The sequence below is a fragment of the Molossus molossus genome, unplaced genomic scaffold (assembly GCF_014108415.1).
Source record: "Molossus molossus isolate mMolMol1 unplaced genomic scaffold, mMolMol1.p scaffold_m16_p_5, whole genome shotgun sequence".
Classification (NCBI taxonomy): Eukaryota; Metazoa; Chordata; class Mammalia; order Chiroptera; family Molossidae; genus Molossus; species Molossus molossus.
The window spans coordinates 38108525-38133787 of NW_023425388.1; the positions used below are offsets into that span (position 1 = coordinate 38108525).

General features: G+C 39.8%; 1 protein-coding gene across 8 annotated transcripts in view; it reads right to left on the reverse strand.

The window, feature by feature from the left end:
• Window positions 1-23281, reverse strand: part of PLD1 (phospholipase D1) — a 137354-nt gene extending 114073 nt beyond the window's left edge. For 3 of the 8 annotated variants that reach the window (XM_036242701.1, XM_036242704.1, XM_036242700.1), the window contains exons 1-6: window positions 23178-23281; window positions 9935-10125; window positions 9536-9663; window positions 5280-5425; window positions 4958-5063; window positions 3457-3522 (exon numbers count right to left, since the gene is read on the reverse strand). In XM_036242701.1, coding sequence (XP_036098594.1) covers window positions 3457-3522; window positions 4958-5063; window positions 5280-5425; window positions 9536-9663; window positions 9935-10094 — 606 coding nt within the window. In that variant the 5' untranslated portion in view covers window positions 10095-10125; window positions 23178-23281. Of the gene's footprint in view, window positions 1-3456; window positions 3523-4957; window positions 5064-5279; window positions 5426-9535; window positions 9664-9934; window positions 10126-23177 lie in introns of those variants that run through there. The other 5 variants (XM_036242702.1, XM_036242699.1, XM_036242703.1 and 2 more) reach the window with 3 other exon arrangements.
• Between the last annotated feature and the right edge of the window lie 1982 nt (window positions 23282-25263).

The window sequence follows — 25263 nt, forward strand, 5'->3', positions numbered from 1 at the left end:
ATAATACAATTTGAAATGTAACAAAGATTGTGTTGTCCAAACTTCTCAGCGTATCTTCAGTGATAAGACTTCCATTCTCCATGGGGCATGTGATTCTCAGGAGGAAGAACTTAATCATTAACTTAACCTGACAATATTTCATAGGGTGTAGTGATCTCTTGAATAATGTATTAATCAATATCTTTTTTCCCCCAAGGAACTTCAAAAAAGTATGTTAGGGAAAGAGAGAAGCAAAGAGCTCCTATGCCGAGAAATAAGAAACACACCCGAAGGGTAACACCAAATGCTGGGAATTACTTGGCAATCACACACACACTGCTTCTCTACCTCATCTTTATAGTAGAAGACAAGGGAGATGCGCAGAGGCCCCCTTTATTCCTGAGGTAACAAAATTCAAGAAAGTGGCCAAGTAGGAAATTCTCAGAAGCAGTTAAGGCAAGAGCATGGGGTTGGGCAGTGGAGTGGTCTCAACTACTCTAGGAAAAGGTGCCTTCCTGTAAAACAATACAGCTCTGGAAAAAAGCGAAGACAGCTAATCTGTGGAGGAAACTGAGACTCCACCAAAGCCTGCAGACTTTCCCAACTCTACGACTCCATCACGAGAAAGACAACACTTCCATTAACTTGCAGACACTGCTGTTTAAATCAGTTGGAATGGAAACACCACAGTGCATCTTTATTAATTTTACAACTTTATTAATTTTACCCACTCTTCCCCTCAAGATAAATTTATTCATCTTAAAAAGCAAGGAAGAGGTGAGCTCAGTGTTATTGATCTGTGGGATGTTTACCCTCAGATTCCTTACATCCAAGGTGATGATCTCAAGCTAATCACTACACTGGAGACAAGGAATCTAAGTTAGAGGAGTCAGATGATTAACTTGACCTTAGCAATATCACCTTATCAGCTTAGGGCCCTTGTCTTGGAAATCATTCACTTTGTTTCATTCCTAGATTTTAACCTTCAGTCAGGAAAAAGTACATTTATTGTTTCCAATGACCCCTCCTTGAAATTCTCTGGGAGATAAGCATTTTCCAGTTATTAATTAAAATGCCCAGGTAGCAGGTTTGGTATGAGAGCCAACACCAATACAATTCAGAACACAAAAGGAATCCTGTTTGAAATTTTATATGTTATTGTACAATTGAGTAAATATTTCTTTTTTGAAAAACATATTTATGCCTTGAGAAGAGGCCAAATACATGTATCCTCATTTTACAAAGGAGCAGAGAAAACAGAAATGAATTAGCAACCATCTCGGAGGGAACCATCTGATGTTCAATCCACTGAAACACTAGGACACTTTGTTTTTCAGAACCTCAAGGAGGAAAAAAGGAATGAAAACAAAGGACATCTTTTAACAATAAAGCTAAATTTTAAAAAACAACAAAAAACAACAAAGGACATCTTTATACTTCTGGAGAAAAGAAGTTGTCTAAATAGTAACCCAACCAACAGTCATATAAAAGTAGAAAGAAAGAGCCGTCAAAGTCTAATTTCATTGAAGTTAGGGGCATGACCCTATCTGATCCTTTGACCTTGAGCCATGATTCTATTGGCCCAAGGACCCAAATTACTATATAATAGGTTTGTCTTAAACTTACAAAAATATAAATTAATTATATATGATTATAAAAAAATACCTTTTTAATATGCTTTTTGCGAACAGCAGTTTCAATATTTCTCACAAGTATCAAAGGAGACACATGGATGTCAATCAATCTAATTTCACAGCTATGATGTAGAGGCCTTTATATCTAGCCTCTAGGCCAGACTACATTTAATATGAAAGGAAAATAATGTCAGAGAATTAAGTTAGATCAAATTGTATCCTATGCTTGAATCATTTTTGAGAGTTCTGCTGTTGGGGGAAATAATTTAAATAGTCATCAAAAACAAGGAATAATGTATATATACACAGTCAGTTGTAACCAGGTTTTCCCTTCCAAAGGAAATGTCTAGAAGACATTCTGGAATTTCTAAATACCATATGGGTCAACTTGGGAAATATTTTTATGACTAAAAGAGAAATTAGAACAAACATTCTTAAAAAGTGTTTAATCAACATTAGAATCCAAAATATAATCATGTACGTGGAAAGAGAAGACTAAACTCAGCAAGTACTACTCTAGAACCAAAAGAAAGAGTAACAGTAAAGTTATAGTAAGGCAAGAAAGGAAAATCATTGCACCCTGGTCCTAGTGCACATTTAAGTAATTCCCTACTAAAGAAAACAGGAAGCAGCATTTTTACTAATAAGAGCAGTAATAACCTCATTTGTTATGTTCTTTCAAAGTTGCATGCTTCCACGTCCATGAAGGGAAGAACTTCTTCCCATCATCTTTGAGATCCACTGGTTGGACCCAAATTTCTGGCTTCCCTGGGGAAACTCTTCTCCGGGATTGTGAAACCATACAAGCTCCTCCAAATCTGTCATCGAACAGGGCAAGCTGCTGCAGAAGGTGAGCCATGGTTGGCAGGGTCATGTCCCTGGCAAGGGGCCCAGCTGGGTACGTGCCCCACCCTCCAAATAATACCCTGACAGGCAGCAAGAGGGCAGAGTCACCAAAATACTCCTCAGGGTCAAGGCACTCTTGCTTCCTCTCCTAAATACACAGGGCTTCTCTCTTTCTGTGCAGTATTTATGTGATGCCATTCTCTACACTAGAGGCCAAGTCATGGCCGCTCTCAGGTTCTGCACAGACACACATACATACATTCTACCCCACAGCGATACAGTTCATGCAAACACAGATGCGAATATAATAACGCAGTGCATTCTCAGTTACCTGGACCTTTGGGTGACTGAAGGCTAACCCTTTAAAAACACCACACTCCAAGGGCCTCTAGGAGAGCAGAGCTCGTGGTTTCCTGATACCCACGTGAAGCCCACTCCCCCTTGCTGGCCTCTGTGAGCCTCCCAGCTGCCTCCAAATCCCACCATCTCTCATTTTCCAAGTTTCTTCTTGCCCTAGCTTTTCCCATGCTTCTCACTTTCACATGAAAAGATGGGCCTTTGATAAGCATCACAGACCAATCAGATGGCATTCACAGTATGCTCCGTATAATCTTTGGGTATTCAATTCTGCTCAACTGTTTTTCAACACTTCCTACTTAACGTTTTCTCTTAAGGGTTAGAAATGCTTTGGGACATTATTCTGGAAGCCTGGGGAGAAAAGAAGGTTGATTTCTAGATAATCTAGCTTGTAGCAGCATTTCAAGTTCATTTAAATCTATTCTTATAGACATATTCCGCCACATTTTACATTTTAAAATAGCATCACCATAAACGAGATCCTTGCTGTCCTATCAGTTTTGTATTCATTTCATTTATTTTAATGCAAGGACCAATTTGAAAGTGGATACAAGCATTTGTGTTAGAAAAATGACCCAAAATTTAGCTGACAATTTATGATTTTATACATTCAAAATTTAAATCTCTAAACAGTACTTACTGTTGCATGATAGTTTCTATACATGGGCATTTTTAGTAACGTTGTCAAGTAATCTTCCAGTTGTTTCTGTAATGCAAATATTGTATTTTATTTTTTCCATCACCATTTATCTCCTCTACGCCCTCCTCCGTCTCCACCCACGTCCCTCCCCACACAGACACCACACTGCTGTCCATGTCCATGAGTTCTGTTTTTCTTTTTTGCTCAACCCCTCCGCCCACCCCAACACCCCCTGTAATGCAAATATTTTAGATAAGAGATAACATCATCACACTGACAGGAAAATTTAAAAACTGTGACAATAGTGTGACCATTGGTCCATCTTCGCTTCTGTAAGTTATTCAGTGAACTATTGATATTAGCACTGGACAAGGAATCCTGGACAGCATTAAGGGGCTATTTCTGTAGTTCCTTTGAACCATTATTTAAATATCATCTTGCTATTTAACTTTTCACATTATCAGGTCTTTTATAAACTGCTGACGACCCAGCTGTATAATTTTTAAATCGTCCATAGTTACTAGTACGAGATTTGCCCATAATAGGTGGTTTTAAAGCATTTGTTGATTTTATAAAAAACCTAATTTCCTTAATTCTAACACAGAATTTACTGGAAGATATACTGCAATTTTTAAAAAGATTTTCAGGGGTAAATAAGGAGGGAAGAAGACTTTCTAGTAAGTTGTACCCTGATTTCAAACGTGTTAAAGTGAGAGGGGGTAGAGGGATGTCAATTATATGGACTACAGTAGAGGCTGAAGGGCTAACTGTTAAAGCCCTAGCTTATCATTTTCAGCTGCACTCCCATATGTACACATCCTAATCCCAAACTGTAGAATTTAACTTGTCTAGGTATCTTGGAAAATATGTATTTCAGGTCCCTAGAAAAGATTTTAAACAAGATAAAAACTGCAAAGGAGAAATCAAACTTCCCCTTCAGACCATAAAAGTTTCAGATGGCAAAACAGAACTATCATTTATTTGTTAATTTTCTAGTAAAACAATGAATCTCTCCTATGCAGGACCATATCACTGAGGCAGAGGAGCCTGAGGTTTCTGTCCTATTGATGCACACGCCTGTAACTCTGCCCTACTCTTCCCATATACATATTCCCTACGTATTTTTAGGACAAGCTCCTCAAATTCTGAAGCAAATATATGAAAACGTATGATTTAAAAAGAGGAGATCTCAAAACTCTCAATGATGAGCTCAATCTTGGCTCACAACGAGCTCCAAGGGGTTCCTGCAGGGAAGAGAGCTTCTTCGTAATGTCATCCCTACCAAGGAAAACTTTTTCTTCTGGAAAACTGCAACCTCCCCAGGGTCAGAAGGGCTTGGGGAAGAAGGGGCTGCCTAACCAATTCCAAAGAAGATATACCGGCCTGGGTGACGGATCCATGAGTGAGAAAGCTGCAGCCTGACCCACCTCACCCCAGTAGACACCACATTCCTCAAGCCTGCAAGATTATGTTCAGATCAGCAGAACAGCGAAGAACTTACCCTTCTACCAAAGAATTGCTCTTCTTTCATCGTGTTTTCAGAGGAACGGGGCAAGCTGGGCATCTCGCGAGGCTCTTCTCTGACATTCTGTCTTCTGAATGTGTGCCTAAAACACACACAAACACAATACAAACATTGATTAGAATATCATTCAAGCCATGACTCTCTAATATCTTCCATGAGACAGTTTATTGTTAGAAGAGCCTATTTAATAAGAATATATCCACCAACAAAGGACAGTTAACCCATCATATAAATCTAATTCTCTTTCTACTCAACTTGGACACTGGGATAACCTTATGATTAATTCTACAACAATTACCTTCTGGTGGGAATGGGGATACGGATAAAGGTTTTGTACTTGAGCAGCTCTCTGTGAAATTCTTGAAAATGCTTGAATTTCCTTTTAACTTGCCATTTAAATTCCCCATGTGTTAATTCAATAGTGTAAAGATTGATACTTCGTACCTACAGAGATAAATAAAAATGGTTGGCATTTTAGATAACAAAAATTCCAAAATCTCTCAGTGAAAACCAGCTAATTAATAAGTAACACGGAAATACCCTTAAATTCAACTTACTTTATTTTTTGTAAGTACTTAAGTAAAATGTTTTCAAAAACAACTGATTATAGAATAATATTCTTTTAAATGTTCGCCTCACAATATGCATAAGACAAACTCAGAATCACACTAAAGATAAACTCCCACAAATACAATTGCTCCCAATACACACACACACACACACACACACACACACACCTGAAACAAGAAACCAAGTCAAGAAGACAATGAGTGAAGGCCCTAGTTAGCCATCAGGGCATCGTCCAGAAGTCTGAGCAGTGAGCAGACAGGTGGAGGGGATGAAAGGGGAGCTGGGGCAAGTGGATTCCAGGCACTATCTTAGCCCACTTCTTGCCCTTCACAAGTGACATATGCCTTCTCAGAAATGCATTCTAAGGTCCATCCTCGTCCACATCTCCCTGCCCGAAGCACCACCAGGAACCAGGAAGGTATAGCTCCGCTAGAGGGAAAGGAGCAAAAGAGCTTCCTACACACAAAATATTTCCCCAGCAACTCAACAAAAATGAATCTCCATTTAAAAATTTTTAAATATGTCTTATTAAAATGCAAATATACCTTGGTGACTAGTGAATTATTTTATTTTAATATTTTTCCTTGATTGATTTAAGAGAGAGAGGAAGTGAAAGGGAGAGAGAGATAGAAACATCAATGAGAAAGAACATCGATTGGCCGCCTCCTGCATGCCCCTCACTGGGGATCAGGCCCACAACTTGGGCGTATGTCCTGACCGGGAATCAAACCAGTGTCCTCCTGGTGCATGGGTCGACGCTCAACATGCAACCACTGAGCCACACCGGTCAGACTAGTGAATTATTTTAATCAGAAGAGGTAATAGCCCTGGGGGATAGGAATTTTGATATAGTAGAAGGTGTCAGGAGACAGAGGGATATTTTTAAATAAAGCACAGGAGATCTTGAAGGAAGCTCCCATAGTGTGTGGGGGGAGGGGGAAAGGGAGTGAGTACTCTGGGCCACCCAGAGGACACTGGTCCCTGCCGGGAGATTTAGGCACCATAGGAGCCGGGGATAGGAGAGAGCAAATGTCTCCTACTGTAGTTTATTCAGGCTCTGGTGTCAGCAATCCCATAAGATGATTCGTGGCCTGTGGCCATTCATTACTGATGTTTGTCATATTTTGCAAATTTCTAAAGCATGATCACTCTATAGATGTAGTAAATAAAACATGAACACGAGAGTCAGTGTAACTTGTGCTCTTAAATCTGAAACCCAGCCGCATCACTGATAAATATTCAAATGTATCACTTGCTTTGCCTCTAGTTAGGGCCCATGATGGATTACTACAGCCAGAAGCTGAAGGACCAAGTTCTAAGTCCAATACTCTATGCTGCCTTCCCCCTTGGCCAACATTACAGGCACCATCCTGCATTACGCATCACAAGAAAGGATGCAGTGAAAACTCAGAGTGGCCAGAAATGTTGCATTTAAGTGAAAATGCTCAATTTAAGATAAGTCAAATAAGAAACATTATACAATTTAAGCAAGGTGCCACATTTCTTAGGATTATATTTCCTGGTCTAAGGAAACTGAATACTTACCAAACATTGCACTGCCAAGTTTTGTCCATCACCCATAAACCCATGTGCTTTGTACACTAAGTTTCTTAGCAGTTGTGAGGCCCTTCGATACAATGGAAACAGCCTGCCACATCCCTTTATGAAGTTTTTAAAGGTCTGAAATCCTGAGGCAGCCTACCAGCTGTGGAGCCTCAGCCACGTGTCGTCTCGGTCAGAGAGCATCCCAGAAGAATTACTGGAATTCTCTGGAACTGGAATCATTCGAGGAACGGCCTGTGAAGGTGTGATGAGTAAGAAACCACAAAGAGGGCAGTCACCTGGGACTGGGCAGGCATCCCTGGAGGGACAGGTGGCAGGACCAGCAGAAGGAATGGAAGGAAAGAGCCATGGAAAGAGGGCTGCTTTGGCGGGGAGATGGGTGCCTTTGATCAAGGGACACAGCCATCTCAGATGACCCCAATCTCCTATCTGGGCTCTCCAGCAAGAGCCCTGCCAGAGGACACAGGCCGTGAGCTGGGTGGGGCAGGGTGGGCCGAGGGGCTGGCGGGGCAGGTGGAAGACGGCCAGCCTGGGAGGGTGATGATAACATCTGTCGCATCGGGTTGTCACAAGAGTGAAAAGAGAAGCACTTAGCCACAAGCACACAGAATGTATTCAGTAGTCAGAAAAGGGGTCATTCCTACTTACCTGGAATCACATTCAACCTGCATGAATTTAGTTCCTATTCCTTAGTAAGCAAAATACTAAGTAGGATAAGGATAATCCTTAGCTTTCTCACACACCAAGATGAAAAGGTGAAGGGATTAAGAAAACAAATTGGTAGTTACCATATAGTCATGGGGATGTAAGTACAGCATAGGGAATATAGTCGATAATATTCTAATAACTATGGATGGTCTCAGATGGGTATGAGATTTATTGAGATGATCACTTTATATATATATAGTCTAATCACTGGGGTGTAAACCTGAAAATAATATAATATTATGTGTCAACTGTAATTGAAAAATAAAAGAATAATTTAAAAAATAAAATAAAATAGAACTAAACCATACTCATTTGACTAACAGAAGAGTATATGCAAAGAGAGAAGTCTATGGTTTGGTGGCTTAAATATTTATCTTCATGAATAACTTTAGGAGATACCTAATAATAATACATACTATTATACAGTATATGTTTATATAATACAATATATAATATACATGTATACTATAAGTATATTATATGTGTTATTATTAATTCCTCATCACAAACCTAGAAGATAGGCACTATTATACCCATTAGTCAGATGAGGGCTATGAGAAACAGAGAGGTTAAGTAACTTGTAAGAGGTCACAAAGCAAAGACAGGAATTAAACCATGCAGTCTGGCTCTGGAGTCTGCATTTAACCTCTCCATCTAAAAGGTAATAGGCAAATAAGAAGGCAAATGTCATTTAGAGACATTTTTGGATGGTGGTGCTCAGTGGTGTGCCAGGGACATGCGGACCCAACTCACAGGGAAAGCCTAGAGGAAGGGCTGCACAGCAAGATGGGTGTAAACTAGGAGCCAGAACATGCACAGGCAGGCCAGACAGAGCACTAGGCAAAGCCATCAGGACCCAGAGAGCACAAGTATCACCCTCCCAAAGCACGAGGAAGGGAAGGCAAAGCCTGACCAGGCAGAACGTTTACTCTACACGTCCCCTGAGGCAGGAGACAATGGTGGCCTTACTCTGCAGTGGCCAGAGCTTATCCTGAAGGAACAAAGGCCACCACCAAGAAGCAACATTCCCTCTGTCCAACCTGACAACTGCAGAATCCAGGCAGTAACAGAGCAAACGCAGCAACCCTAACAGCTCCTCCTAGTCCCATCCATTTCAAAGGATGTGGCTTTGCGTGATGAAGACATTTTACTCCCAACGCCAGTCCAGCGCTCAAAGGAAAAGCATGTGGATGGGGAATAAAGCATGGGCTAGGAACACATCAGGGAGGCAGAGGAGGCCTGCAGGATTCTCTCAGCGGTGCTTTTAGGTAATGGCAATAGCCAATCCAGCATCCTGGGTTATTTTTTCTTTCAATGGCATCATCCTGTTCTTACTTGACAAGCATTAGGAAAGCTCAACTTTTCCTTGGCTTATATTTGGCATTATAGGGGGAATGGTTATGCCTTAAGAGTCCACATTGAACACAAAACTAGGGAGTGAGGAGGACTAGGAGAGGCACTTTAAAATTTATTAAACTTCTAAATTGCCTTAGATGTCTTTTTAAAAAACGTATTTTCCAGGATAGGGAAAAGAGACACATGAGAATAAAGACCAAATGGGAAGAAAGCAGGACCTTGAAAGGTGATGAGGACTTAGAAGAGATAAACAAAAAAATTAAAAACATAGGCATAACTTGGAGGAAGGAAAACAGAAGTCAATGTGTTAATTCGTATATATTAACTAACACAAGGTGAGTCCATAAACGCACTGACCCTTGTTGTAGATGTAAAGCGCTCCACTTCCAGAACTTGGGCTTTTATCGGACAGCCAGAGAGGTATGTCTGTACATTAGGCTCCTTAAATCCTTGAGTCTTATAAATAGCAGAGAAAGGGATATACACTAAAAAAATAAATAAGTAAATAAAGTTATTGCAAGAACACAATGATATTGCAAGAATACATGATAAGATAGTAGTGTAACTTGTCTTTTGCAGGCATCCTTTTTAAGAATCATAACGTGCAACAATAAGAAGACAGTTCAGGAAACAGTCTCAGCCCAGTGTTCTGACATCAACAAGGAAGATCCATCATTTGCTGGTTATTTCAAATCTGTGCTCTGCCAAGCCACCCTGACAAACTCTCTTCTCCTGGCTCACACCATCATTCTTTACCTTCCTGTATCTTGGGATCGCTGGGAGACACATCGTAGTCCACCTCCTCTCCCTCAAAGTGGAGCTCCCGAGTATCCAGATTTTCTATCAAATTACTCATGTCAGCAGCGATTTTCTGCAGTGCAGAAGTATTTACTGTTGGCTCAGTTTGCAGTGACATGTTGGCTTCGGACAGGGTAAGAGCAAAGGGGCTGGGAAAGAAAAAAAAAGGATTACAAGGACTTATTATTTTGGTCAAATAAAACCCTATTCTACAACTCGAATCCAGGCTTAGATACAGCATATGAGAACAAGTCGACCAACTCTATGTGAGCCCGTTATCTTGACAACCTCTCTATGTATTTTCCTGTTTAACATTTAAAGAATTCCTAGCATGTAAATTAAAGCAGAGTGGGATTCTTAATCATAAACAAGCAAGAAAAAGAAGCACCATATTGAGTAAATGTTAACATATCTCTCATCCAATTGTATTAACTTGGATAAGTAAGGAGAGACTCCGCGGAGATTGTTTTGGGAATGATTATTCAAAGAAAAGGAACTGACTAACTCAAATATATGGAAAAGAGAATATATAAATAAGCAACTTTATTTTCTAAAGAAAATTTAGGTCATTTTACAATAATTTCAATATGTAGTTTTAAAATAATTTTATGATACCACATGATCTCACTTATTTGTGGAATATAATGAACAAATAAGCTGATGAACAAAATAGACCCAGAGACAGAAAGGAGTGCGGTTCAGACTGACAGAGCTCAGAGGAGGGGGGCAGGAAAGGGGAGGGTGAGATAAACCTAAGAACTTATATGCATGTATGTGTAACCAATGGACACAGACAACAATGCTGGGGGACAGGGGATTGGGAGGAGGGTGTCTGGGGTGGGGGGAGAAACATCTGTAACAAAAATAAATTAATTAAAAAAAACAACTTTGGGATGAAAAGACAATTGGAAAATGAAAAAAAATAATAATAATTTTATGATAGCATAACCTTTCTTCATTTCCTCTGTAGGTGATATTCCAAGCAAGGCATATACTATCTTTTTGATATAGGTTTTGGCCATTACTTTACATGAGTTATAATGATTTATAGGCCTTGAAAGGTAATTGATCAATATACCTATTCCAAAAGATACAAGGGGTGCCAGAATTATACTTCTCTCCTTTTTTAAGAAAACTGGTTCTATTTCATTCCGACATTTAATAACACAAGTCGTTGCACATCAGTACCCAGGGAAGAGGAGTTCATATAGATTTCATTTTTCATTTAAAATGCTAAGATGTAAGCCTTGAGCACTGTCATCAGAGTTGGATGAAAAATACATCTTGCCTGAAATAACCTCTTTGTTACAACCAGGCGGGCTCCCCTGCCAGTAACTCTCCCACCTGTGTTCATCCATTACTGCAAATCACAAACATTTGCTGAAGCACACATTCTTCACTCTCTGTGAGAAGCAATGAGTGAATACCTAAAGATAATAAGGGTGGTCCCTGTGATTAAGGAATGTCTGACGTGGGTGAGGGAAATAAGCTACATAACCCCAAATTCATCCTTGGCCTCCTCCAAGGACGTGGCCTTCTTGAGAATGGTGTGTGCTGAGTGGAAGACACTTAGTCAGGGTCTCTCCTACAGGTGCTCTCAAACAGCTGGAGGGGGGGAGGTTAGGGGCACGCTCTGTGGGAAATGCTAAGAGATAGTCATCGGCAAACATGAGCAGCATTTATTGTAACACAATGAGTCTGTAAAACCCATACTGCTGTGTCTGGTAGAAAGATCTTGGCTAGAAATTAAAAGATAGGGATAGAAGAGAGTGATTCTGGTTTGGCCAGATATATATGTAGAATTAACATAACCAAGTTCCCTGTGAACTATGTGATCAGTCATGGTTCTTCTTCCATGTTGGTTGAAAGGAAGCCTGGAGCCAAATTAGTTACCTACTATGTGCAGAATATACGACAATCCTTGCCTATATCACTTTCCTTCAACTTCTTCTCCCAGTTCTAATGTATGTTGTAATAACACATAATTGCTTAGCATCACCTGGCTTAGTGATAATGCCTTATATACATTATTACATTGAGCATCAATAATAAATCTGTGAAGGGTTGTTATTTCTACTTTGAAGATGGCAAGAGTTTGTCATCCCCCCTTTCGAGATGAGGGAACTGAGGCATGGCAAGATGAGGTTAGCATGACGAATACTTTGGACAGTCTGGCCCAGGCCACATAAGAGAAGGGATTCGCAACCAGTTTTCTCTGACCCAAGAGATAATGTTCTCAACACTGGTCTTTATCCTCCTGTATATTTTTTGTAGATAGATAAGTGCTCCTGGAATAGATGGAAGTTTTAGTAAAATAAGTATTAGGGCAAGGAGCTAACTCAAATGGAAAGACTATGCAAATGAATTCCTCTTGCAGCTCAGCACCACAGGCTGAAGTCATTTGGTTTCTTCTTCGTGAGAAGGTTGTCATTTCGTCTCCAGGGTCCCATTACCACTAAAACCCTAACTATGGATAAAGGATGCTATAAATTGTTCAGTCTCCCCTTACAATGTAATTAATATAACTCTTCTCCTATCCCAGGAAATTAACTCAAGTAGCTTTCATATGAATACAAGAAGCAGGTAGCCGAATGATCTTTAACCTGCATAATTTAATCAAAGACTGTTTGGCTTCCATTAAGAAACTGTTGCCTCTAGACACAATTAAAATATTTATTTCCTTCCTTCTCCATTCAACAAAAATTTATTAGATGCCGACCATGAGCCAGGTCTTGCTTTCTTTAAAACATAAGGTAATGAAAACTTTTAGAGGAAATGAGACAAGTAAAAACAAGTAAGAAATTACATCATATCATTGCTTCTTGTGAATTCATAAAGCCTTTGGGTATTTTTGATTGATTAAATGGTCTTATGATGAACTCTGCCAATGTTCTTAGCATTGCAAAGGAAGACAAGGACTACTCCAAATGACTTTCCCTTTGGACAGAGTGTTAATGCTAAAATTAAATGTTACATTCATTTCTATACATTATAAGGAGCAGATATTATACATTATACAACATATACAGAGACTAGAATAATTTACACATGGTAAGTAATTGGAATAACTACTATAGAGTCACTAGATCGAGTTAAATATCTTATTTCAGACAGAGAGAAAGGAAACATAAACACGTGAAAAACTTAAAGAAGAATGAGAAAAGAACAAAGGAATCCTCTTATTTATCCTCAAGTGTTTACCTTATGCTAAGCACAATTTTAGCACAGTAATTTTATTTAATACTCACAAAGATCTTTCCTGGTATTTATGATTATTCTGAAAGATTTAATAAGTAACTTGTCCAGGGTCAGTCAACTTGTGTTGAGTTTATAAAGCAGATTTTTTTTGGCTCTGAAATCTCACAAACTTGGTTACAGAGGTTCATAATTATTGATTTTATGTTATAGGCTTGGATGTCTATAAATTAATCTTTTATATGAAGTTTAAATTCTATAACAACAAAATATGTTCTCTACTTTAATCACCACATCTCGGAAAACAGCCTACTAGCGCCACAGTCATTACAATTATGGAAACAGCACATCCCCACAGCCTTTTAAATTTCTTCTTAGCCTTTTACTTTAATGATTCATAATATTTTATACGATCATGTGGCATTTCAGTGAGCCCAAAGGGTTTACGGATTTGTTCATGCTTCTTGTGAAGACTTTAATAATGAAAAATGAGCCAAATTATTTGTCCATCACTGCCTTCCCTTGTGCCCATGGTTGCTTTGTGTTGACTGCTTATCCAACAACTGTATTGCTGGTACCATTCTTAGATATCAAGCTGAAAGGCCATCTATACTCCTAATCAAATCTTCATTAATTAGCCCATGTTTTCTTTCACCTAAAATCGTCTATAATGGTGGGTAAGCAGCTGCCACAGTTACAGCCTGTCTTAACGGGCAACAGGATAAGGGCTTCAGCGTTTACACTTGAGATAATGTAATTGATTTTGTTACTTCCTTATAAAATTATACTGCAAGATTATTATCTCTTTTGGTACCAAGCAGAGATGGTGCCCATGCAGCAATCACAGCAGCTGTGTTTGATTTCTGTTTGCGTCTGTATCCGGGAAGTAAATAGGGGTTATTTTTTTTCTGGTGTTGAATACTAGAATTAAAAATCTTTGCAGGGAACACTTAATTACCTCCAGTTATTCAGTGATGAAATCAGAGAAATCTAGAGCTTTCCTCTCTGATCTTAATTTGCAAAACGAATGAGAAGCAGAACATCAAAAGGGACAGATTTTCCTTTCTAGATAGCACATACAAAAACATTGGCTGGGACAAAATACAATAATAATAGTATCAACCATAACTATCAATATTAAAATAAATATCAGCACTGGCTAGTATTGGCTGAGTATGTACTATATGCCAAGTACTATGTAAAACATATTAATTGCAGGATCTCTGAATCCTACAACAATCTTGGAAGTCGGGTCACATTGTTAACCCATTTCTAAGATGAGAAACTTAGAGATGGTGGGCAACTTGCCCGGGGCTCCTCAGCTGGGAAGTGATAGAACTGGACCCACCCTGGTTGATCTGACTCCAGAGTCCAGCTATTTGCCCAGCCAGAGGTGGAACTGGGGGTGCCAGGAGGGTTGGATACCAGACTTTACCCCTTACTTTACATATACTCGGAATAAAGCAATTCAAAAGAAAACAACAAAACAAAAAAACTCAACATTCATTCTGTGGAAATAACTGCAATTAGCTTCTTGCTTTCCTTTATAAAATAACATGCAAAGTCCTCCCTAGTTTTTCAATATGTTATTTGTGCTTACAATCGATTTCTAAACCAAAAATCACATCTTGACATATGAATGTAAAATGAATTATAGTTAGATCATTTAAAACTAAACTAACTCATGGGGATTTCTTGTTTTCCCATTTATCCTTATGATGAAATTAATTGGTGTATCCATACTCCATCACCTCCCCAAACACATATACAGTAATGATTTGGATAGAACTCGACTTGATGCTCCCTGAAATGCAAAATTCATAAATGTGGATTCAAGTACTAAATGCAATCTCCAGTAACATAGTAAACCTGATATAAATATTTCTTGAGTTTAGCTGACTTTGAATGAAGTAAATGATATTATCATATTTTATATTCCAGATTATACATTTTGAGAAAATAACATTGAAAAAAATGACTTTTAAAGTTTCTTGGATCTTTGAGGACTTTTTTTTAAAAAGGATCATCAGTTCCACAAATATCAATGGAGGGCTTACTGTGAGCCTTGGACAAATAACAACATGTCAGTGATGTAGGGGGCAGGTCAGATGACTTAGGTTCATTATATCCTTATTATCAGTGTCACCTGGGCAACTAACAACCTCCAGGGTTTCAACTTCCGCTCTATGAAATGGACACGGCACAGACTTGCTATTACTCATATAAGTTTGATTACCATATCGTCCCGCTGGGCTTCACATTAATCTGATCTCGAAGCTGTCAGAGTCCAGCAAACGCCCACTTGTTTCTCCTTCTTTCCTGGTTTCCTATCAAAGCCTCGATTGGCCTGACACTGACACTGCTTTTCTCCCCGAGATGTCAAGAGTGGAGATGATAGTGCTAAATGATCTGGGCTCCCTGGATCCACAGAACAGGTTGGAAACTGTTCTTTCTTTTCTCTAGCTAGAAACAAGAACAAATCTGCAAGTACATAAAGCATTCTTAGCATGAAATTATTTCTCGGTTCTCATGATTTTGCCTAAATCCTTTTATCTCTTTGGCTGGCCTTTATTCTCTACCATGAGCCTTTTTAGTCATTTCCTTTAATATGTCCTAGGGTTAAATATCATTCTATTTGCAGTACTAACTAGCTTATTCTAGTTCATCTCAGTCATATCTTTGAATTCAAACAGATGTTTCATTTCCAGAGGCAAATCCAAATGTTAAGGGAAATTGATGTTTATTTCAATTATGGGTGGAGAGGAAAATATTATCTGTTATTTGTTAACGGCCTACTTTGGGCACATTGCATGTATCACTTCTAATCCTCACAACAGTCTCATTTAGAATCAAGGACATGGGGCCACAGCAGCTTCCCCAGGCTGCATATTGTGAGGGGTGGGGCGGGTCCCAGTGTACGGGACATCTGGGATGGCTCTGTCGCACCTGTCTCCCTGGCCTCTGCCACTGGCTCAATGGAGATCCCACCACCACCCCTCTCACCTCTTTTCCGAACACCACCAGCCATTTTTCCCTTCCTGGCTGAGGGCAGGGCTTCAGCACAGCCTCCAGGATACAGCCCAGCAAGAGCTACTGGAACTACAGCACCCAGGCTCCACCCACCTCTGGCCAGACCCACAAAGGCACTGGTTCATCCTGAGGCTTCTGACTTCAGAGAAAGGGTTGGAACCTGACTTCCTCAGGAGTTTATGTGTATGGAGGGAAGCGGGTGGGATGGGGAACCAAGCCACACAACCTGTGCAAATGGGGGTGTTGAAGACCTGGCAGATGTATGCCTCTCCCATTCCTTCCTGCCTGACTGTACTGAGCACATTCATACCACACAGCCTGTCTGGAAGCTATCCTACATGACCAAGCAACTAGCTGATTTTGTGGTGCTACGGGCAGCCAGGTAATACACTGCCTGGCATGTGTCCCTGCCTCTCTTCTCTTCTCCCCTCACTCTGGCTGTTCTCAGTTAGCCTCCCTTAGCTCAGGCTCTATTATCCAGGAAACTTGGGCTAGGATAGCATTGGAACCAGCATGAACCACTGAACCATCCTGTTTCCTGCAGAAATCCATTTTGTGCTGAAGTTAATAGTAAAAAAAAAAAAGGTAAACTCGCATAGTACTCACTGTGTTCCAGGGAGTGACCCAGGTGCTTTGCATGCATTAACTCAACCTGCCCTCTCAACAGCCCTGTGAAGGGGGCACAATTCTCATCCCTTCTTTATAGGCAAGGAAACCGAGTACACAGACAAGGGGAGTGTCCTGCTCAGTGTCACACAGCAACCTGGTGGGTTTCAACCCTCTGGTTTGCTCCTATTTTTGCCTTGACTAACTGGACAAAGTCACTTTTGTGCTCAGTTTCCTCATCTAAAAACTGAAATTAATAAGCAGTGGTCTGTGTTATGAATGTTACAACAGATATATTATAAGAAAAACTCCTCTTTTAGCATCACTGAATGTCAGAGAAAACAACACAAGCTAAGCCACCCAACCAGGTGATAAAATCCTACCCCAAATGCTAAGGGTACTTAGGTGAGGATTCTGAGCCAATATCTAAGACAGATTTGTTCCTGCCTCTATGAATGACAATGCACATATAAATTTGTATTTGAGAGAAAACATGGGAGGGCCCCTCTTGATTGCAAAGTTTGGTAATAAGTTTATTAGGTGTGACAAGTGAGGGACTTGTACAACCACAGGGTTGATGAAATCAATAAGAATCCCAAAGGGAAAATTCCTCTTTATAAAATAAAAAGGTAATTAATATTGCTTAAAACTGTGGTCATACTTCTAAAAATAACATCCTTTTGTTCCATGAATACTCCACTTTTTGTGGCCAAGAAAAGAACATGCATGCATCGTGATGGTTCTTTAGGAGGGGAAGCTAACTGCACATACTGAGTTCATAGGAACACACTTTATTCTGGTTGACAAATTATGCTAAGTAAAATGATATGAATATTGTTTTCACTCAGGGAGACTTAGACCACCGATGACTCAGTGGGTGAGCAATATATGAACAAAATAAATACATTTTCCAGGCTAGAGTTCATCTCTACAGAAATGACTTTGAGGTCTTTGACTTCCAATCAAGATGAAGGTGTAGGTAAACACTGTACTCACCTCCTCCCAAGACCACTTCAAAATTACAACTAAACTACAGAAAAACCATCAGTAAGAAATGCCTGACATCTCTAGCTGTACAGAAGTCCTATAACTGAGAATACACAGAAGAAGCCATGTCGAGACTGGTAAAAGGGGCAGAGATGTGGAATGGGCTGGTCCCATACCCATGTGTGGTGGTTACAAATTGGAAGCGATATCTCAACTACAGAGGTCCCCCTAAGGAGTGAGGGGTCCCAGGCCCATACCAGGGCCACCAACCCAGGATTACAGTACCAGGAAGAGAAGTGCCCATAACTTATGGCTATAAAAACCAGTGGGCATTGTGGCTGAGTGAGACAGAGGACTGCCAGAGACCCAGGTTTCCTTCTAAAGAGCCTGTGCCTGGGCGTACTCACTGTTCAACTCACTCACTCTGACCTCCAGTGCTCACATGGGGAGGAACGGAACTGTCTGGCTTCAGGGCGAGGGCTGGAGAAGCAGCTTTCCCCCAGACAAAAGTCCAAGAAGGCACCTCTCCCACACAGACTGAAGGTGCAGGCAGGCACCATGTCTAAGTTTCCATCAACCTGGATGACACTGGTCACCCTGCCCTGGGGATTCCTTGAGATCCCATCACACCCAATTTGCAGGCCCACCCAAGTAGCTTCCAGTGGCTTTTTCATAAAAAGGGCCTGTCTTGGCTCATGCTGAAGTCTTTCTTAAAATCTCACAAAGGTTTACAAACCCCAAACAAACAGCATCTGGCCTGGGTGTGCCGCCTACCTCTTGCTAAGCAGTCCCAAGACTGGCACTAATGGCAGCCAGCCTCAGTTTGCAGCTCAGCCTCCCCCAGGCACCTCCAAGCCCAGAACAAGTAGCAACTATCTGCAGATCACTTTGCAGCTCTTACCAGGTGGCCCCAGGGCCGATAGGCATCAGCTGACCCTGGCCTGCACCAGAGGCCCCAGAACCAACATAACTGATGGTCAACTTAAGGCCACACCAGAGGACCACCCAACTACCTTCACAAATGACACAACCAAAGGGCAGTTTCAGTAGCCACCAGAGCATTGCTAAAGCAAAATCTTCTCTGTGGGGTCAGCCCCCCGAATAACAGCTCCTCCTCTATAGTCATGTCCAGTCCTCACAGCCAATCAATCTCAGAGTCAATCCCTTAGATTGACATATGAGAAAACAAACAAGGTTGAACAATACCAAAGGGGACCACACCCCACACAAGGAACAGACCTGGAGCACCTAGCTCAGGTGACTAGGGAAATTGGACCACTGGACCCCACAGGACACCTACTATATAAGTCCACTCTACCAGGAGGTGCAGCAGCTCTACCTAATACATAGAAACAAACACAGAGAGACAAACAAAATGAGAAAACAAAGAAACATGTCCCAAATGAAGGAAGAGAACAAAACTCCAGAAAAAGAACTAAACAAAATAAAGACGAAAAAAAAAAAAATCTACCAGATAAAGAGCTCAAATCACTGGTTATAAGAATGCTCAACGAACTTAGGGGAAGAGTGGATGAACTCAGTGAAAACTTTAACAAAGAGATGGTTAACATAAAATTGGAGATAGAAAACATAAAAGAACATCAGTCAGAAATAAAGAATACAATAACTGAAATGAGGTATATATTAGAGAATCTACAGTAAATTAGAAGACACAAAGGATCAAATTAGCAATTTTGAAGACAAGGTAGCAGAAAACACCCAATCAGAACACCAAAAAGAATCCCAAAAAATGAGCATAGTTTAAGGGATCACTGGAACAAATTAAGTGTACAAATATTCACATCTTAGGGGTAACAGAAGGAGAAGAGTAAGAGAGCAAATGACTGAAAATCTATTTGAAAAAATGATGATGTAAAAGTTCCCTAACCTGGTGAAGGAAATAGATGTAGTCCCAAACAAGATGAACCCAAAGAGGCCAACAAGAAGACATATCATAATTAAAATGCCAAAATTTAAAGACAAAGAAAGAATCTTAAAAGTCACAAGAGAAAAGCAGTTCGTTACCCACAAGGGAGCTCCCATTAGACTGTCAGCTGGTTCCTGAACAGAAACTTTGCAGGCCAGAAGGGATTGGGAAAGAACATTCAAAGTGATGAAAAGCAAGGACCTACAACTAAGATTACCTTACCCAGCAAAGCTATCATTTACAATTGAAGGACAGATAAAGAGCTTCCCAGACAAGAAAAAACTGAAGGAGTTATTCACCACCAAACCAGTATTACAAGAAATCCTAAAGGGACCTTTTTAAGAAGGCAAAAAATAAAAAAGGTAAAAAAAAGTGAATAATAGAGTAAAGACAGCCTCTTTAATAAATGGTGTTGAGAAAATTGGACAGCTACATGCAAAAAAATGAAACTAGACCACCAACTTACACCATACACAAGAATAAATTCAAAATGGATAAAAGACTTAAATGTGACCCATGAATCCATAAAAATCCTAGAAGAAAATGTAGACAACAAAATTTCAGACATCATATACAGAATTTTCACTGATACAATGCCTAAGGCAAGAGAAACAAATGAAAAAATGAACACATGGGACTACACCAAAATCAAAAGCTTCTGCACAGCAAAAGAAGTAACCATCAAAATGGAAAGGGAACTCACTGTATGGGAGAGCATAATTGCCAACGATAAGACAAAGAACCCAATTAAAAAATGGGCAGAGGACCTAAATAGACACCTGTCCAAACAGGACATACAAATGGCCAAGAGACATATGAAAAAATGCTCAACGTCACTAGCCATCAGAGAAATGCAAATTAAAACAATGATGAGGTGTCATCTCACACCTGCCAGAATGGCCACCATCAACAAATCATCAAACAAGTGCTGGCAAGGGTGTGGAGAAAAGGGGACTGTAGTACACTGCTGGTGGGAATGCAGACGGGTACAGCCACTATGGAAAACAGTATGGTGTTTCCTCAAAAAATTAAAAATTGATCTGCCATTTGACCCAGTGATCCCACTTCTAGGAATATACCCTAAGAAGCCTGAAACATCAATCAGAAAGAATATATGTACCCCTATCTATGTTCATAGAAGCACTATTTACAATTGCTAAGATCTGGAAACAGCCCAAGTGTCCATCAGTAGGTGAGTGGATAAGAAAGCTGTAGTACATACACACAATGGAATACTATGCAGCTGTAAGAAAGAGTGATCTCTTATCCTTTGAGATGACATGGAGGGAGCTGGAGAGCATTATGCTAAGCAAAATAAGCCAATCAGAGAAAGACAAATACTACATGATCTCACTTATTTGTGGAATATAATGAACAAAATAGACCCAGAGACATAGAAAGGAGTACAGTTCAGACCAACAGACCTCAGAGGACGGGGGTGGAGGGGATAGATGAGATAAACCACAGAACTTATATGCATGTATGCATAACCAATGGACATGGACAACAGTGCTGGGGGGCGGGGATGGGGAGGAGGATGTCTGGGGGGGAAAGGAGAAACATCTGTAACAAAAATAAATTAATAAAAATTGAAAAAAAAAAGAAACAAAACATTTGAATAAAATGGCAATAACTACATACCTATCAATAATTACTTTAAATGTAAATGGATTAAATGCTCTTATCAAAAGATATAGGGTGGATGAATAGGTAAGAAAAAAAGACCCCTAACATTCATATTCTGCCTCCAAGAGACCCACTTTAGATGGAAAGATACACATAAACTTAAAGTAAAGGGATGGAAAAAGGTGTTTCATGAAAATGAAAAAAAAAAAAACTGAGGTGGCAATACTTATTTCAGACAGAATAAACTTTAAAACAAAGGCTATAACAACAGACAAAGAAGCAATTCCACTTCTGGGTATTTATCCAAAGAAACCCAAACCACTCATTCAAAAGGACATATAGAGGGGAGAGATAAACCACAGAACTTATATGCATGTACACATAACCAATGGACACAGACAACAAAGCTGGGGACGGGGTTGGGGGGATGGGGAAGAGGGTGCCAATGGGGTAAAAAAGAAGATACATCTGTAACAAAAATAAAATTAAAAAAAAAAAAAAGGACATATATATCCCTAGGTTAATTTACAAGAACCAAGTTATGGAAGCAAATTAAGTGTCCACTGATAGATGAATGGACAAAGAAAAGGTGGTATGTATAGACATGGGATATTACTCAACCACAAAAAAAGAATGAAATCTTGCCCTTGCCAGTTTTCTCAGTGGTTAGAGCACTAGCCTGTGGACCAAAGGGTCACAGGTTCAATTCCCAGTCAAGGGCACACACCTGGGTTGCAGGTTTGATCCCTGGCCCTGAGGCCCCAGTCAGTGTCGTACGGGAGGCAACCAATTGATATATCTCTCTCACATCAATATTTTACCTTCTCTCTCCCTTCCTTCCTTCCACTCTCTCTAAAAATCAATGGAAAAATATCCTCAGGTGAAAATTAACAACAACAACAAAAGGAATGGAATCTTGCCATCCATGACAACATATATGGACCCAAAGGGTATTAAGGTAAGTGAAATAAGTCAGAGAAAAACAAATACCATACTATTTCATATATATGCGGAATCTGTAACACAGAAACAAACTCATAGATAGAATATTTTGGTGGTTGCCAGATGGGAGAGGGTTTGGAGGGAGATGGGTGAAGAAGAAGGAATTAAGAAGTGCAAATTGCCAGTTATAAAAACAATCACAGGGATGTAAAGTACAGCATAGGGAATATAGTAAATAATATTGTAATAACTATGTATGGTGTCAGATAGTACTAGCCTTACTGGGGTAATCACTTCATAAGTCACACAAATGTGTGATCACATTATGTTGTACACTTGAAACTAATAATAGTGTGTGTTAACTGCAACTGAAAAATAAAGTTCTTTTTTTAAAATGACTTAAAGAAAAATCTTTCACTGGCTCTGAATAGTAAAGATTTTTTTTATTGAACATAATATTGCTTTTGAACAAAAAACATGTTTATCACAAAGCTATAGATATTCATTCAAGGGTTTTAATATAATCATTTCTACGATTATTGATTCTTTTCCTTAATACTGGTCTTTGCATCTTCTGATGGCAGTCCCATTTAGCTAGAACCTATGTTCCCTCATACAGACTCTGTGAAACATTAAAATTTTTTCCAGCTGTTTAAATTCTGATTCCTTTTTTCACTTCCTTCCAAAGGAATGAGCAGTCTGTTAGTGTGAGTTGAACGCAGAGAGTATTTTCAACGCTAATCCGTGAATTTCACCTATGAGAGTAGTGAAACTGGCAAACACGTGTAATCTCCTCCAGACATTCTCCGGCGCTAATGAGCTCTCATTTTGTCACAACTGCCGGTAAACACAGCAAAGTCTCAACTTTTTACCTATGTGTACACTTACCAAAAATGTTGTTGAGGCAGCAGAGATGGAAGGTATGTAATTTTCAGTCCAAGAGCTTGAATTATGACTCCACATGCTAAAACAAGTTATTGACAGCTCTTTTCTCAGCTTCCTAATGTGTAAAATGGAGGTAACACTAAAATAAGGAATTGTAAGAATTAAATGATACAAAGTGAGTGGCTTAGAGCTTGGGCTCTGGTAAATGCTGAAATAATGTTAGCTGCTCCTATGCCCACAGCTATTCTAAGAGCTACAAGACCTTTATCCAACATCCATGTGTCCATCTCACAATTCCGTCCCCTCCTGAATACAGGAATTAGAAGCCAGAGTTGTGTTCTGGGGGTGGTATCACGTTGCCCACTTTAGAAAGCAACAGTACAAAAATCTGAAAACAAAATGAATTAAGCTAATGTAGGTGCTCCCTTTCCCACTACAAACACTAAAATGCTGAATAAATTGTAATCATTTTTAGAAAATACTTAGGGAAGGATAAAAGCAGAGACAGCAGCAACAAAAACAATAATGAAGGAATGCTTTCCGTTTCCAAGAATGAAGAAACAAATTGAAGTCAGATGGATATACTGGAACTGAAGCTGAAGAGGCCCAGAGGGTTTTGATCTTGGATAAAGGGTCTGGAATAACTTTTCTGTCCCCACATGACTGTTAGGAGACATGACCTCAGGACTAGGGGAGGTAGGAGCCTGGAAGTGAAACTCCTACGAAAAACCGAGGGCTTCCAAGAGCTATACTATTTATCTGTATAAAAGGGCCTGCAAGAAGTATATCCAGCAGCCCTGGGAAGAAACTATATGGAATTGTGGTGACTACAAAATAAAAATGTATATAAAACTATCCAGCCTTGGTTGGCTTGGCTCAATGGTTGAAATGTCAGCCTGCAGACCAGAGAGACCCAAGTTTGGTTCTTGCTAAGGACACGTACCTCGGTTGCAGTTTGTCCCCGGCCCCAGCTGGGGTTGCGTGGGTGGCGACCACTCAATGTGTCTCTCTCACATCAATGTTTCTCTCTCTCTCTGCCCCCTCTCTCTCTCCTGCTCTTTCTGAAGATAAATGCAAAAAATGTCCTCAGGTAAGGATAAAAAAAAAAAACTATCCAGGATCACAACTTCTGGCCTTCAGTAATGGTGGAGGTGATATTCCTATTAGATCAGCCATCCCACAGATAACAACTATGAATTCTGGACAAAATATAAAAAATAATTGACTAAAGAATGATCAAAAGCAAGCAGAAACTAGAAGGGAATATTTGGAAGAAAGAAATGTCACTGTTTTTGTCCAAGGGCAGACCCAATTCATGCTGAATCGGGTGACTAAAACTCAGAGAGAAAACCCATAATCTTACTGGCTTGAAGAACCACAGAATAGGCTTTGTGGCAATCACAACACCTGGAAAGTGAAGTGGGAAGTCCTGAAAAGAAGAGAGCCACACACGGGGAGTGTAAAATTCTTCATAGGCTAAACTTTGAATCATGAAGGCAAGGGGTACACTGCATGGAAACTCAGATAGCACTAAAATTACTTCAATAGAGATTTCTGCTCTTGCCCACCACAAGTAATATAGAGTTTATAGTATGAATCCAGCCAAGTTAACTGCCTACTTTTAAAAAATCCACAACTCACACAAACTCTTGAAAGAAACATAACTTTATCCAGAGTTTCTGCAATATACTAGTCACATATTACCTAAACTTATTAGACATAGAAGAAACAGAAACATGTGCTATGTTCTGAAGAGAAATGGCTATGGGTGGAGACCCATTCTGACACGGAAATTAGTATCTAACAAGGATTTTTAAAGCAACTATTATAATATGTTCAAGGATACAAAGTAAATGCTTCTGGTGAACGAACAAATAGAGAATCTCAACAGAAAAAAAGATTCACTAGACAACCTTACCATCAAAATGGCAATGGCAGAAAAAGCCAGTGAACTTGAAGACAGAATAGAAACGATCCAATCAGAAGAACAAAGGGGAAGACAGATTTCTTAAAAATGAACAGAGCCTCAATGACCTATGCACCAATATCAAAAGATCAAACATTCATGTAATTTGAGTCCCAGGAGGAT